Raw genomic sequence first — 16,715 nt, 5'->3', positions numbered from 1 at the left:
TTAAAGATTGAGTAGATTCCTTTGGGGGATCATCATATGGAAAAAACATTTAGTTAAAAAGAAGCTGAAACTTTTTTTTTTTGTAGCACATGACACATTATCAGGTTATCTGTTATCGCTGTCTGTGCTTTCTTTTTTATCTCGCCATCAAATGCAAAAAAAGAAGGATACAAGCAAAGGCTGACATCTGGATACCAAATCGGAAAGAATGCTGAGTGTATATGCCGTTCTAACAGAGCTGTGACATTTGCTTTCATCGCTCCATAGATATCTCTCTGGCCCGTACAGTTGTTTAACTTGAAGTTTAACACGAAGCTTAACTTTGAAAGAGGAAGTTTTGACTGCTGTTGTGTCTGGAAGAGCGAAGAAAAGTGGGCGAGGACACTCTGCGCTTTCAAATGACTGCTGGAATGTGGTCGTGTGCGAGCATGTGTGCTTTTGTGTGCCTGTCCCTGTCAGTGTTTATGTAAGTGTGTGTGTGTATGTGTGTTTATACGTGTCTATCTGCTGCCCTGTGTTTTGCAGTTGACAGTCACTAAAGCATCTAGGCTGGCATGTAAAAGAGATTCCTGTGCAGACAGAAGAATTTGTTTTTGCCGTTTTTGCCTTTGAGCTTAATAGCAGTAGTATCAGGGCAGGGCTGGATGACAAAAGAATATACAAAAGTTGTCCTGTGTGTGCGCCAAGTTTCATCTCTGTTTACTGTCTCTTGTAGCGGTGGCATTTCACAGCCCTCCAGTCACCATCAAGAAGGAACCGCAGAGCCCGGGCTCCGACCCCAGCCAGTCTTGTAGCCACAAACCGAGCTTCAGCTACCCCAGTGGAGAGCAGTGCCTTTATGCCAGGTATTTACTGTAGTGCATGTTTAGTCATGGATGACTTCACCCAAATAAAAACGGTGCATTCAACTTATCTTTATCTCACTATGAAGATAAATTCTTGGTTGAATCTGTCGAACTTTGAAACTATCCTATATTGAAGAAACAAGACTGTTTTGTCTGGATTGTCTCGAATAATCATGAAGGTAACTTTTGATGTTTGATGGCATTGTTGATGAAGAAATCCCAGAGATAAAATATTAAAAGTTTTTTGTACAGCACCTTTAAAAAAAAAACAAAAAAAAACAAAACAATGGAGATCACAAAAGTAATAATGCAAAAAATAAAACGTCAATTAAAATAAAGAAAATATGATGTCATGGCACAAACTTAAGTGTTTTGAAGCTTGATATACAGGAAATCACTGCAAGCCTCATCCCCCTCGGGCAAACTGTTCAAAAGCTGAAGGGCAAAAGCACCGCCACCACCGTCGCCTCTAAATTTAAGCCTCGGCACGCAACAGCACAAACAAAAGCAATGTCACCACTACTCGTGCTTTGGTGTTGTTTTTGGCTTATGGTTGACACATTAGAGAGCTGCTCTCGCTTGACGTGCGCTCGACTCGCTGCAGTCTAATCCTGGTAGTAAACCTGAACAACACTGGAATAAGGATACAAGAAGTCAAAACAGGGAGGAAAAGTTTGAAGGTGGTGAAATTTTTCTGCAAACTTTCCAACTGTAGCAACAACTTCTCTGTGATGGTGTCATCTGTATCAGAGAGATCTCTGTGGAGGGGAATCAGCAGGCTGGCACAGACTTGTGCCACGTTGCACAAAATGGGAGACAACACCAAAGTGTGCAGTATACCAGCAGTCATTGCATCACTTTTGTAAACGCTGCCATGCATGATGATGACAATGGCAAGTCTTAAATTGCCTTTATCGCATCTCCCAATTTTGTGAACTTGCCCGCTCAATGGGGCCAGTGTGGCTGACCTGGAATCAAAAGTGTGCAACCAAGTCCGCAGCTATAAGCATTTTTTTCTGCTAAATGATGGGCAATGAGTAAGCACACCTCAAGCAATGAGTATTTGTGGCAACCGTAACAACTAATTTCTGCTGTATGAAAGTGGGGGAGGAACTCTGAAGTGACACAAAAGGATGATTAATTGCCTCCTCAGATATTTAGACATCCACTCTTACCAAAGACAAAATAAATGCTTATTTTACTTTTTCTCTCAAAAGTGTACAATGACCAAGCCCAAGTTGGTCAACCCACATGTAAACTCTTATCACACGTTATTGACTGAATCCCTGCACATGAACTCTTGCTTTGTTTGTTGTATTCATTGAAGAAACAGCTCACCCCTGTTGTGACATGTGTAGTCATGCATGGATGTTTTTTTTGTCATGAGTGTATTCATGTGTTATTTGACTTCACAGTGCCTATGAGCAGAAAAGGGCAGCAGGAGGAGCAAAGAGCTCCTGCCCAGGGACCCCCATGTCTCCCATGCAGCAGCATTACTCCCCCAAACCTGCCACGGCCGGACGGCCCGATGCTGGTTACATGAACCCAGGTGCCACCTCCCAGCCACTTCCCAGCAACAGTTACCCCATGAACGCCAGGTGACACGGCACTGAAATCTTACCATTGGGAATTCTGGATATTATGTTGATTTCTCCTGACGAATGCATCCTAAACTGCCTTATTTCATTTCCCAGTTCCAGGTTTCAGGGACCTTCAGGAGACCCCATGTGCCCTCAGTTCCCCCAACCAGCGCAGGCCTTTCAGCGCATGCCATCTGCCCCAGCTGGCCACTGCACCACTGGTGGAGGTGGGGGTGGCGGTGGGGGCCCAGGGGGCGGAGGGGGTGGCGGTGGTGTTGGCTACCATCGGCAGCACTCTGACCCCTGCATGCCTTACCTGCAGCAAAGCTTTAAGCAAGAATACATGGACCCGCTGTATGAGCGGGCAGCCCATATGGCGGGGCCGGGTCATGTGAGTGGACAGGGACACGGGCATGGACACGGACACAACCATGGACCACACCAACACCCACAGTTACACTCGCACCCACATCGGTTCCCACCAGCCCACATGATGGTCAAGCAGGAGCCCACAGATTACACCTATGAACCAGGTGAGCAATAAAAACACTCTGCAATCACGCTCTGATTGGTCAGGTGGCATTGCAAAAACAGGACAACACAATTACTGGGTGTTGATTACAGATGTCAATGTTCAGGACTTAAGCAATGCCGTGGACTAAAAAATGACTTGAAAGTAACAGCTGCTTTAGTCAGATTTGTTCCACTGTTTAACAAAGTCAACTGAAAAATATGTAAAAGAAGAGAAAAGCTTTATTTGGGACTTCATCCATCTTGAAATGCAGTGGATGTGACCACAGAGATTAGGAGAGAAGGAAACAGATGGGAAAGTGAGACACATTGTGCCAGTATGTTACATAGTGATGGAGATAAGGACCGTATAAAAAACCTTCTCTGCAAACAAGGCATTGCAGGCACAATGATACAGTGGTTTTTTTTTTTTGTTTTTGTTTTTTAAATGGGAGATTATAACTCTGTTTGGCATGGACACAACTGTGTTTTCTTTTTCTGCGCATGTAAAGGTTTTGCACAAGAGCCAAAAGACACAGTTGAAGAGTATGTTAAAATTCTTTTACTCTATTAATTTCCAAGACCTGGGTGGCATGTCCTAATCTTTTTGGCTTTTGGTCCAGAAAATAGTTCACAACCAGTTAATGGTCATATTAGAGGGGAAAAAGCATTTGAGAGACTCAAAACAGCAAATATAGAGCATTTCTCCTTGTTAGACTGCTTGCGAATCAAAGGGTTGAAAACCCTCCCCTGTGTACATTGCTTACTCTAGAACAAAATGTCCAAAAGGCAAACAAACTTCTTCACTGTATCTGCACTCCTACTCAACTCCCTCTTAGCCTCCAAAACTCCTCCTTTCAACCCTCTGACACTTTGCAGTGAAAAGGGAGAAAAAAAATGTTTTTTTCTGCTGTAGCTACACCCCTCCCTCCCTCCTTCCTTATCCCGCTCCCTCCCTTCACCGCTCTCTGTGAGAGAGAGGCAGAGGAATTTCATTGAGAAAATGGAGGGCACTGGAAAGACTAGAGTCCCCGGTGGAGTGCTCCAGGGTTTCATGTTGCACCAGCGGCTTCCTTTTTCTGCAGGCAGATGAACTCATAATGGAAAAATGAGCGTGGCCACAGTAACTCGAACCTCTCACTGGCCGGGCTTTGGGAGTGGGTGAGGGGAGGGAGTGGAAGGGTAATGGGGGGAGGTAAGGGGTGGGGTAGCCAGCTCAGGCACTTTAACAACAAGCACTACCAGCAGCGAGTATACAAAGTAGCTCTTCTGTTGGCTTCTCCCTGAATCTAAAATGAGCGAGAAAAGTAACACGTAGCATCCTCGTTCACCTGTATTAAAATGGCTAAAGGGCTGACAGCGGTCCGCATGTGCACATGTGCTGAAAACGGCTGAAATCCAAAGAAAACAGAATTTCTGACTGTTTTGACTTGCTGTTTTTACAGTAACAATGACAAGAGTCACACAACCTTGAGAAAGAAATGGGGGAAAGTACCAAAGGATGTTTTTCTGTGGATAACTGCTAGGTGGAGGAGCAAGTTTTATTTGGTGGGGTTTCCTTAAAAGACTCTCTCTGATATGGGTTTTAACCAATCCAGAGGCTGATCTGACATGAAAGATCAAAGTTTATCTTTATTTTTGTAGACGATTATACAACAAGTGACTGGACTGTGTGCAGGATAATAGAAAGTGACAGGGGCCTAAAACTTGGATGTGATTACCAGTGAATTTTCTGCACTCAAGAACATGTACTCTCTCTCTCTGTTACTGAGCAGTGTTTAACATCTGTATTGAAAAGTCAGTCACTGGATCTCAGGTGGTCTAAAACAGCGGTCCCCAACCCTCGGGCCACGGACCGGTACCGGGTCGTGACAGTTGTGGCTCAGGTGTGAAATTGATGGTTTTCAGGTTTTTTTGTAGTTAACTAGGTTTCCCTGGGTCTTTTCCCGTGTTGTAGCTGTGTGTCTTATTTTGAAAGAAATATTTACGCGTTACCATAGCGACCATAAAGCGCTAAGGGGCAGAGAGGAGGATGTTAATCTCGATGTTGTTGGCGCACTTCAGGAGGACGCTCCTAATAAAGTTACACAATTACACCGAGAATTCACGTTTATTATTATATTTACCACCGTTTTTGTCTTGGTCGTATCATTTTATTTTGTTGTATTTATCCGCGACACCTTAAAAGTCGGTCCGTGAAAATACTGTTTATCATTAAACCGGTCTGCGGCTCAAAAAAGGTTGGGGACCGCTGGTCTAAAAGAACCTTTTTCTTTTAACACGTCAATAAAAATCCAAAAGCATTTTGCAAACATTTAAATGGAAAATGATGTTTCTTTTAGGCAGCTGAATTTGAGTCTTCACGATAGAAACCGCATCCCAAAAATCTCCTAAGCAATGATTGAGGACAGTTGTTATTGCCTTTTTTTTTTTAAGTGATCAAGTAGTACATGCTACATACTTGTCGATTGATCTTCTTGAGCTTCTTAATGTGCAGCATACAAAACCCAGCCATGCCAGCCGCAACATCTGCAAGGTTGCATACATACAGGCAGGTCTGAAGACATACTTTCCTTCAGTTATTTGTTATTTTCTGCTGAATTACAGTGTCACTGTAAGAAATTCTATCCCAAAATTTTGATGTCAGAAGCACGTAATGGAAAGCGAGTAATAAAAAACACCACCAGTGTTTTCTTTCACTTTGCACAATGTGAACAATGACAGTCAAATGCCGCAAGTATACAGTCTCATTTTAAAAGCCGGGTAGATAATGAGACTCGTAGTTTCACATACAAATTGGCATTCCATCGCTTAATCACTGCTATTGTGTTGAATCAAAGACGCAGAATGGTCATGCCACGGAGCAGACAATTAACCCCAGTGCTCTCACACCCAGTCTACCCATCAATCCCTGGCGAGAGCCTGCCATCTCTGGCAGACATATTATTTACAGTATGATCGAGCGCCGCTGCCCTGGAATGGAGGTTTGATTTTCCCCAGTGGCATCTTATCACAGTCGCAGAGCTGCAGCTGCATTCCCCAGGAGTGAGTCACGGTCAGAGCCAGAGGCAAAGAGCTGCACCTTTCAGTTTTATACACTTGCTTGGCTCATTGATACAGTTGACAGACTGTAAAAAACAGACAAACAAGCTCTTATAATAGGCAATGAGTCACCTTTTTTTTGTATGCTTAGCCAAAGAAAGAGGAAAAACACACAGACAAAGGTTAGTGGCTCGGTCACAGGAAATGGAAAACAATATTCTCACATTACATGTGAAATGCACTTCACAACTGTCCCAACTTGCAGAGAATTTTGCCGGAAGGTTTATGAAGAGCAGTGTAAAATCTATATCAGTGATTTGAGCGAGCCAACGATGTGCCCAGACAAAGTGCAGACACTGTATACTGTACCACTTTTCTGGTCTGGTGCAGGTGCTTGCTCATGGCCTAAAAATACCACCAGGGACAAGAGAAGTGATATGATAAATGCAGCATTTGCCCTTGCAGGTCACAATGATCCCACTAAATCCAGCTAATACACCCACTTTTCTCAAACAGGTAGTGCTTAGGAAAGCACATTAGCAGCCATCCTTGCATTTTAATTTGACTTGACACCTTACAGGGATTTCTAAATGACACTTTATGCCATAATCTAAATGTCGGTTCAATTTGTTAACCTGTAGTTCGTTGTTTCTGTTACAGATGTGCCTGGATGTCCCTCTATTTACCACCACAATGAGGGCTACCCAAACCCCCAGCATGGCAATGAAGGTAATGTGAATGTTTTGCATTCTACTGCAATAATGCCCTTTAAAGGCCTCCAATAAAAGTTATTATGGAGTTAAAGGAATTTAAGTGATGTCAGTATACAGAAATTGCATGTACCCAATCTGCCCTGTCTCAAAAGCTTTATCTACTCTGGTTAGAGGTCTGCGGTCATTGGCTAACCGGCCTAGAGTGTGCGTGCTTCCATTGGCCAACCAGTGGTGTGTCTGTTTCCATTGGCAGAGGCTCTCGCCTCACCCCTGCCTCAAGAATCCCTGAATAAACATAAGTCTTAGAAAAAGCACACTATTTCCCCAGCAAAAAGGAAAACAAGCCCTCCCTTCTTTACCATTGTTTGCAAGACCATTTTCGGCAATTTGAAATCTCATTCAGATGCACTCAGCATATAAGATATCACAGGTCTAGTATACTAAAAGGGCATTAATGTTGTGAGTTATTTTGGTTGAACAATATTTAAAGCTTGCCACTGGTTCCAGATGAACAACCTTGTTGTGCCAGGATGAAGTCCATTTGAAATGACACAATACTGACACAATTCTCCCCCCTCGTCTCTTAGGCTATCTGTTTGAAAATGACTCCCGTGTGGTTCCAGAGAAGTTCGAAGGTGAGCCTGCTTACCACATATCCCCTCTGCATGCACACACACAACTTCAAATGCACAGCACACAGGTGTTACTTAGTGACAACAGGAAGAAAAGAAAATCACAGGAAACACAGTCACTTACTTCAATCTCTTACATGACTGATTCTCTGCCAGAAGTAAAAGTACCCCAAGGGTATCACTACAGTCGCTGTGGGGGGACATGAAAGGATTAACTCAACTATTACAATTTTAGTGAACCTTAACAAGTTTGAGAAGAAAGGTTAATGGTTTATTTAAAAAAAACAAAAAAAGTAAATGGCTAAGCAGAAGAAAAAGAAATGCGTTTAATGATGGTCAAAAAGCAAGAAAGTGGTATACATTTGCAATTTGCTGCAGAAAGTGAATTGCACTTTAGAATCGAAGTGAACAGAGCAGCAATAATTATTATTTACACGTCATTTTAATGTTCACAGTGTACTGACAGTATGGAGTAAAACAACGTCTAGTTTTTCTTACACAGAAGCCAATTTTTCCCATTTTATCTGCATGCTAATTGGTTAATGTGGGGTCATGGTGGTTGCAGAAAATGAAACTGCTGGAAACCGAGGTACATCATAGTACAAAAAAAAAGTTGGGAACTACTGCCTTACTGTCTATCATATTATACACACATCAGAAGGATCCCGGTGTCCTCAGAAACTGAGTTAGTGGGTTTGGTTTCCTTGTACCCTCCAGGCAGGGCTCCTCTGTCACAGAAACAAGCTTTTCCCATGGTGTTGTTGGTTATTGATGCTAAGGGAGATTGAGTGAAGAGCCTGAGGCCGTCAGCACTCGTTGAACCAGTCAAGTGTGCAAGTTCTCTGAGAGACGACAGCAGTAACTTAGCTGTGCATCTCATGTTCCAACACCTGTGTACAACATATCAAGTACCTGGTAAACAACCGAGAACCAAACACCAATCAGTGTCCATTTACCTTACTAAGTAGTAAGCTTGATTTCTTTCTTTTTGCCCTGTACTGCCCCTTACTTTTATCTCTATTTGCCTCTAGTTCAACATGCTCTGGCTTTTTTAGCTGCAAGCTGACATTTATGGGGATTTGGGTTTACGTCAGTATGCAAACATGGGGGAAAAAAAAAAATCAAGATTAGATGACCTACGGATGTACTTATCCTACTAGAATTAAGCCACTTTTAGGCTGTTAGGGGTCAAATGTTTCTTGTTTGCACAGCAAGAAGTACTTTAGACCATAATTTAGTGATTGAATCTTAATGGTCGGATGCATTAATGTGCTGAAAATATATCAACTATCACATTAACTGGCTGGAGATAAACCACAGTGCACATAGGGCAACAAATCTCTAAATTCCTGGTTACATGAAATAGATGGAAAGCATTTTGACGCCTATAAACATACTGAGTACCTCTGTATTCCTCGTCCAGGTGAGGTGAAGCAGGAAGGGGGTGGTCTTTTCCGTGAGGGTACACCTTACCAGCGCCGTGGCTCTTTGCAGCTCTGGCAGTTCCTGGTGGCCCTTCTGGATGACCCAGGCAATGCCCACTTCATCGCCTGGACAGGCCGCGGCATGGAATTCAAACTAATTGAACCAGAAGAGGTAAGTCTGAACTGTAAATGACCTTTTTTTTTCTTCAATCAAAGATGGTGGGGAAGCGTTGTCTGTAGGCGCTATAATCGACCAGGCTAGCCATCATGATGTCACCCACTGGTCTTACTATTTTAACCCGATTTGATAACAGAGGATGAATCAGACTGTGAAACCGCACACTCATTGGCTAATGATTTGTAACTGAAACGGTATTATCTACTCTGGTTAGAGTCTGAATGATCATCCTTTCTAACTATTAGAATGACCATAAATTGCAAACAAAATTAAGGGGCTTCCACACCGAAAGCGATTCTCTCATTTCCCGTTTTTCTTGTTTTGTACTTGACAGTTGATTATAACCAGCAGACAGGATGCGGCTGCTTAGAAAAGTGTAGTGTAGTGTAGTTCCCACATCACATGTCTATTACCAGTATCCTTCACCATCACCGGTAGTCACATGAATTTAAACTAACGACTAAGCCCATAAAATCATTAGGAAAGAGTTCGCTGGCATCCCAGTAAAAGTGAGTCAATGGTTGTTTCCAAGACTTCAATACAAAATGAAATTCTTTGAAAGAAGAAGAGCCGCCCCCTGCTGGCCATTACAAAGAACAAAGGTTTAACCCTTTAAAATCGATCGGAGCAGGCACGCTCTGTTTTGCGTAACTATTTTTAAATTCTGGTAGCTCTGCAACCACGTAAGCTAGCGCAAAAAAAATTTTTTGCATATGAAACCGGAGGAGTTGTACTTACATCTTATGCCATCAGCCTGCCCTAAGTCACAGTTTCGATCAGTGCTGCAGGTCTCTTCCTGTTAAACAGGAGTTCTTCCTTCCCACAGTCACCTAGTGCTTGTTCAGAGGGGACTGTCTGATTCCTGGGATTCTCTCTCAAATGTTGTAGGGTCTTTACCTTAAAGCACCCTGAGGCAGAAGGTGTTGCGCAGCACTACATAAATAAACTAGATTTAATGCATCTTTGAAAATGGCCATACACAGATGCAGAGGCTGTCTAGCTCTTAAGAGAGACATCTTTATGTTTCAGTTTGCTAAGTTCCTTAGACTTTAATATCCAGTGAGTGTCAGACATATGTGATCTCACATCTCACTTTGTTGGGTAACTTTAAAAGAAGTTCTAGTTTAACTGGAGCTTTCTCTGCAGTAACAATATCACTTTAAATGTTTGAAAAAAAAAAAGACTACTGCGATATAAAATGCATTATTTTTAACACATTACTGTGTGGCCTTGTCCACTGATAGTACTGGTAGTGATTGTGACATTAATATGATAAGGATACTCTTTAAATAAATTTAGTGAGGGTTTGCTGTAATCTAGGTAGCACCTTCAATGAGAAGGGGGATTTGGCCACTTTCCTCATAGGCCTATTTTCTGATCCATCTTCCATTAGGCCCCCATACATTATTCAACACGCACTGGATTGATAAATGAAGGACAAGCACTATCACAGAAACATCCAACACCCCTGTTCTCTCTCACCTCCTCACATTTCTTAAGTCCAGACATTTTTGCAATGTTTAAGTCTGCAGTTTGATTGGATATCAGAGCGCCTCCATTTAGGTGGGCCCTAATACAGACAGGCCTATATTGTGTTTTCCATTATCTTTTTACTGTACATTAAAAATGAATGGGGTAAGAGTTTTACAAGCGCAATTAGAGCTGAGAGCGCACTCAGAGATCAAACGGGGCTGCTGGGCCACTGTGGGATACAACCTGTCTTCCTGAGTCATGAATATCAATGCCCCCCCCCCATCCCAAGCTCCAAGCTTTACGGTTTCTTCCTACATCCAAGGTGTTTGTCAACAGAAAACTTATCCACTGTTGCACAACTCCTTGATTTATTTCCCTGTGTGTGTGTGTGTGTGTGTGTGGTGGGGGGGGTCAATGTGAGGCATTCATTTTCTATAAGAGGCAGAGCTGCTTTATCAGCCCAGGGTTCAAATTTTGGGCTGTATTTTATGGCCTGCCCCTGACAACTCGCCCTGACTCCTGTTTCACTGCAAACACTGTGGGACTCTGGTTGCATTCAAGTGGTAATGGTTACATAAAAAGGAAGTGAATCCACATGTGAGGACTCGCCCTGGTCTTGGCATGTTGATACTGTCGAATTTAATAGCATAAGGAAGTTTGGCTTGCTACTGAGGCCCTCTAGTGGGCAACCTGTGGAATTAACTACCTGTGTCCAACTATTAGCGCAAAAAGACTCGATCTTCTTGAAATGTAATTTGAGGAAGGTTATGTTTTACACTATTTAAAAGCATGCAAACACATTTTTAACTGATTTTTTTCTTCTTTCTCAGGTTGCCAGGCTGTGGGGAATGCAGAAGAACCGTCCAGCCATGAACTATGACAAGCTCAGCCGTTCTCTGCGCTACTACTACGAGAAGGGAATCATGCAAAAGGTACAAAACGCAGCCAGCACTAAATCTACTGGGAACCAAAGTAATCCCACATAGGTTTTCAGTACAGTGCCTCCAGTTGTCAGAGGGCAGTCAAAGATGCACAAAAGTGCCCTTAATGTCAGTGCCTGATGCATTGGCAAGTTATTAAAAAAATAGACCTCTTGCAACTTGTCACGTATGAATGTTTGCAAAGGAACCCCTGGATTCATGTCTAAGTACACTAAATACACTGATTTGCTTTGTTTTCACTCAGTAAAAGGCTGGAGAGGTGCTGATTTTGAGATTTGCCCTTTGTCTAAATATCACCACACACTGGATGCTCCATAAAAACAGGAACATAAACTCTCACACCAAATATTCCGAAAAGGCATCTTGTGCATTTGTCTGTGACAACTTAAGACAAAAAGTTAGTATCTGACGCCCTGGAATAGGAATATACTCGTGCACTCGTCTTGCTGGATAGCTAAAGAAAAGGAAACAGTTTGGTGTTCTCGTTCAAAATGGATATAACACATTTCCAGCACTTTTATATTTATATACATCTCCCAATTTTCTCTTATACTGAGTGCTTAGTCTCTGCAGCCCTCAGAGGCTACAGAAACTGAAATATTAGTTTACAAATGCATTCGTATTTCATTTTAAATAATCCTCCTCTCTCTCTCTCTCTCTAGGTGGCTGGGGAGCGCTACGTTTACAAGTTCGTTTGTGAGCCCGAGGCTCTAATCTCCCTGGCCTTCCCCGACAATCAGCGACCCAGCCTGAAGGCTGAGTTCGAGCGCTACGTCAACGAGGAGGACACAGTGCCTCTGTCGCACCTGGACGAGGGGGTGCCTTACACCCCGGAACAAGCCCCTCAAAACATGGGCCCTCAGCCCTACTCCAAAGGCTACATGTACTAAAGCCAGCCCCAACACGCCCTCCTTTCTACCCCACCTTCAGAGATGTTCCCATTGTACCAACCCACCATCATACATGCCCCACAAAACCCCATGCACCTCTTGCACATGCCCACCCCATCCTCTTGTATATAAGGATATGGTGTTTTTATTTTAAATTAATCGCATTAGGGATTTTTTTTTGGTTTTGTTTTATTTTTAAGAGCTGTATTCCTCTCACATTCGAGGCTTATTCAATCCATAAACCTGACTGTGGTTGAAGAGATTGCTTAATAAATACTCATAATAATATTCAAACTGAAGTCCTGAGAATTCTTTAACACAGCTGAAAGCAATGTTACTGAATAGTGATGAGAATTTTAATCAAGTGTTTCTTAATTCAAATTAGACTGACCCGTTGTAGCCAGGTACTATTCGTCATTCAGGAGGGCAGTTTAAGGGATAGCTGGAAGGGTGGAGCTGCACCATCTGCTGGTAAAGCTGGTTATGGTACCAACCAAGGTATGGCCGCATACCTTTGAGCTTTAAAAGATGATATTTTAGCATAACTGAAATATTCTGGTTCATAGTGGGGAGGATAACATTTGTGAGGTGGTGAAACGTTTTCGTTTGGAGACAGCAACACAAAACCACAAAGATGAGGGGAAAAAAACAAACTGCAAAAGCTACCTGTTACAAGTTCAGGCTAAATGCATCATTTGGAGTTAACTAGCACTAAAACGATGCAAAGTCTCTACAGACACACTTTAAAACCCAAAGAGCTTTTAACTGGAGGTAGCAATAACGATTGCTACCTCCATTGTGTGCCTTGAAATTCTGGCTTGCCCTTCGATGTGCCTCAGGCAGGATGTTTGAAAACCCCTGCAGAGAACAAAAGAAGTCGATTACAAGTGTTAGGCACCAAATTCAAGAAGGCACACTAAATCATTGCTTACTAATATAATAAATGCCATTTGAACGTGATAATTCATCTGACTCCATAATGTTATCTTAAAGTGACTATATATATATACACTATTTAATACATACTATTTATGGCCAGCTGTATAGCGTAGTGGCAAGACCACACACCTTTGGAGTGGAGGATCACAAGTTCGGATTCCTTTCTGGGGGCATCTGTATCCATAAAATAAACAAGGGTCGGTGAAACAACAAGTAGCTCCCTGTTCCAACATGGTATGGCGAGGGGGAGCCAGGATGACAGGTCAGGGGGGAGATATCATCACCCTGAACTAAGATTGATTGATTGAATCAAATAGCTTGATTTAACTTTAAGTAAATTACTTCTAAAAGTACTGGTAGGGTTGTGGACTTTGTCTAGCATACTGAGTCATGTCTGGGTCCATATCTCTGCAGCACACCATGGGTCATGTACTTGATTGATACACACAAAACTGATAAATTAACCAACTTGAAATTAGGGTTGCTAATAGATGCTAAGGCTAACAAAAAAACAGCAACTACTTTCTAGGGCTATTTATCCACTTCAGAGAAAAAGTTCCAAGTAAGATCATATACAGTTGTGGTCAGAAGTTTACATCCACTCTTCAAGGCACTGAATGGTAGTAATTTCTTTCAACTGTTTTCAGTGTGGAATAACCGTATAGATTACACAGACCCAACAAGAACTGGGTTCCTAAGTTTTAATTTATTTTGGGTTTACTCCAGTCCTCACCAGATCAAAATCATACATGCAAGATGAATTTTATACATACACTCACTGAAATCTTTTGTTTAAAGTGGTGCTGAAGGGATTACAATGTCTTTTAACTTGACAAGGCCATTAAGTTGTCTTAAGTGATCGTGATTGGCTACAACTGGTAGTTTTTCTTTGCTAGCATAAACTGACTGCACTCATTGGATTGACCAATACTCCGAACAATAGGAAAGACCAAGGAACTCAGAGAAGATCTTTAGGTATTCTTCTAACCTTGGCAAACTATCACCCTCGGAGACGAGAGGAAATTACTTGGGACATTCAGGAACAACCCAGGAATCAACCCAGGCCTGCCATGAACTGGAAACTGCAGAACACCAGTGTCACTGTCCAGTGAAGCGAGTTTTAATCACCATGGACAAAGAAAGAAGCCACTTTTTCAAAATTAGCACCTTTAAGCTCAGCTGAAATTTTCAGCTGCCTACATGGACAAGACAAATGTGTTTTGGAGTAAAGTTTTATGGTCAGTTGAGGCAAAGACTATTTCGCCACAATGACAAGAGATATGTGAGGCTTTCAAACCTAAGAGCACCGTCAAGCACGGTGATGGCAGCATCATGCTCTGAGGCTGTTCTCATGCCATTGGTACTGTTACATTGCACAAAGTGGATGAAATAATGGAGGAGGACTACCTCCAAATTCTTCAACATAACCACAAATCGCTCGATGGTTGAAAACTGGGTGTCCTAACAGGACAATGACCCCAAATATACATCAAAACTAGTTTGGGAACGGACAAAGCAGGCTAACATTAAGCTTCTGGAATGGCCTTTCAAAAGCCCCCGACCTAGCCCTACTGAAAATTTGTCGACTGCGCTTAAAAGCCAGGTTCACGCCAGGAAACTAACCAGTTTAAATAAACTGTGTTAAGAAAAGTCATTAAATATCGACAAAATTATGCCAAAAGCTTGTTGATAGTGAACAAAAGTATCTGGTCAAGGTGCAACTTGACATTTCACCAGATATGAAATGTCAAGGGGGATATGTATACTTTTGACCCTGTGTTTCTTAGAGAAAATCAAAAATAAATTCACATGCAACTAATTCTTGTTGCTTTAAAATCACTAAAGATGCATGCTATACAGTCGTTCCACTTTCCATTTTTCTCACCAGGCATTGTGACACTGTGTTGGCACTGATCTTCCAGTGAGTCTGAACATGTGTAAATTTCCAGCTAGATCCATAGAACAGTCTTCATTTTGTTTAATTAAGATGAATTGCCAAGATAATGAACTTCCCAACAAGATCATTGTGTATTAAAGTATGAGTCAGAGGTAGTGAGCAGGGCTGGAAGGAACTTGTAAAACCTCAGAGACCCCTCAGGCTGCTGAAGACAAGAGTGCATTACGCCTCTGTGTGCCAGTGGAAAGTCAGAGGAAGCCCTGATAATGATCTCCAGCTCTGAGGTCACAATGGAATAGGCCTGGCGTAGAAGAGAAATTAGAGTTTGATTTCTTTAAATTTCAAATCTCAAACAAGAGATTGGTGATGTTGCATTTTAATTAAGTTTCCGGCTGGAAGTAAGCTTCTTTCAAGGATGCTTGAGAATTATTGCAAGAGAAAGACACTGCAAAGGTTACACGAATTTTGGAAATGTTCATATGTGGGCATTTTGAAGATTTAAAAATATCCAGCTGGTTTTTGTTGATTCCTACCAGTTACATTTCTCACCTTGCTTAGTCAAGAGGAACACATGGAAGGTACTTAAAACTGGTCCTCAATCGAGGTTTGCCACTTAAATTTGCGCTATTCTTCTAGCATTTGTGAGCTCTCGAGACTATAAATATGGCAGATATCCACAGGGGCTGAAAAAAAACATACGTTCTGTTAGAAATTAAAATCAAATCAGTCTGTGTCACAATCTAAAGCCAAACTCACAGCACAATTTTTCTATAAGCAATTTTGAGCATCAGTGCAGAGTGAGGAAAAACAAGCTACCCTGGATGTTTTTCTTTTTTTGCAACTCAGTGCAGAAAACCTTCTAAGTGCATTTTGGGTAAACCTTCAGAGAGTTGTGTTACTAACTGAAGTAAGTCAAAAAGGGGAGCTGTCATATGCTTTATGTTCTATATGAGTGTGGCCATGGAAGGAATTCCTGCAGTTCTGCTATTTCAGTTATGATAGACTGATGTTCAAAGCTGGTTATAGAAAATCTGTGACTTGTAACACTGGCAGATGTGTGAAACGTCTGTGTGACTATCTCCTGTACTTGTGAAGTTACAGTGGGGCAAAAAAGTATTTAGTCAGCCACCGATTGTGCAAGTCCCCCCACTTAAAATGATGACAGAGGTCAGTAATTTGCACCAGAGGTACACTTCAACTGTGAGAGACAGAATGTGAAAAAAAAAATCCATGAATCCACATGGTAGGATTTGTAAAGAATTTATTCGTAAATCAGGGTGGAAAATAAGTATTTGGTCAATAACAAAAATACAACTCAATACTTTGTAACATAACCTTTGTTGGCAATAACAGAGGTCAAACGTTTACTATAGGTCTTTACCAGGTTTGCACACACAGTAGCTGGTATTTTGGCCCATTCCTCCATGCAGATCTTCTCGAGAGCAGTGATGTTTTGGGGCTGTCGCCGAGCAACACGGACTTTCAACTCCCGCCACAGATTTTCTATGGGGTTGAGGTCTGGAGACTGGCTAGGCCACTCCAGGACTTTCAAATGCTTCTTACGGAGCCACTCCTTTGTTGCCCGGGCGGTGTGTTTTGGATCATTGTCATGTTGGAAGACCCAGCCTCGTTTCATCTTCAAAGTTCTCAC

At 42.1% G+C, this 16,715-nt stretch overlaps 1 protein-coding gene across 5 annotated transcripts in view; it reads left to right on the top strand.

Moving 5' to 3' along the window:
* The window catches only part of etv4 (ETS variant transcription factor 4), a 39,218-nt gene extending 26,696 nt beyond the window's left edge, over positions 1-12,522 (top strand). For 4 of the 5 annotated variants that reach the window (XM_042223677.1, XM_005913656.3, XM_005913657.3 and 1 more), the window contains 8 exons: positions 716-845; positions 2,261-2,443; positions 2,540-2,958; positions 6,638-6,706; positions 7,278-7,325; positions 8,746-8,918; positions 11,228-11,329; positions 12,001-12,522. In XM_042223677.1, coding sequence (XP_042079611.1) covers positions 716-845; positions 2,261-2,443; positions 2,540-2,958; positions 6,638-6,706; positions 7,278-7,325; positions 8,746-8,918; positions 11,228-11,329; positions 12,001-12,228 — 1,352 coding nt within the window. In that variant the 3' untranslated portion in view covers positions 12,229-12,522. Of the gene's footprint in view, positions 1-14; positions 467-715; positions 846-2,260; positions 2,444-2,539; positions 2,959-6,637; positions 6,707-7,277; positions 7,326-8,745; positions 8,919-11,227; positions 11,330-12,000 lie in introns of those variants that run through there. The other variant, XM_014335650.2, reaches the window with a different exon arrangement.
* The last annotated feature ends 4,193 nt before the right edge of the window (positions 12,523-16,715 follow it).

The sequence above is a fragment of the Haplochromis burtoni genome, unplaced genomic scaffold (assembly GCF_018398535.1).
Source record: "Haplochromis burtoni strain Fernald_Lab_line unplaced genomic scaffold, NCSU_Asbu1 Contig_6, whole genome shotgun sequence".
In the NCBI taxonomy this organism is placed as follows: domain Eukaryota; kingdom Metazoa; phylum Chordata; class Actinopteri; order Cichliformes; family Cichlidae; genus Haplochromis; species Haplochromis burtoni.
The sequence above is the reverse complement of the archived record's forward strand: the minus strand, read 5'-3'. Positions and strand labels throughout refer to the sequence as shown.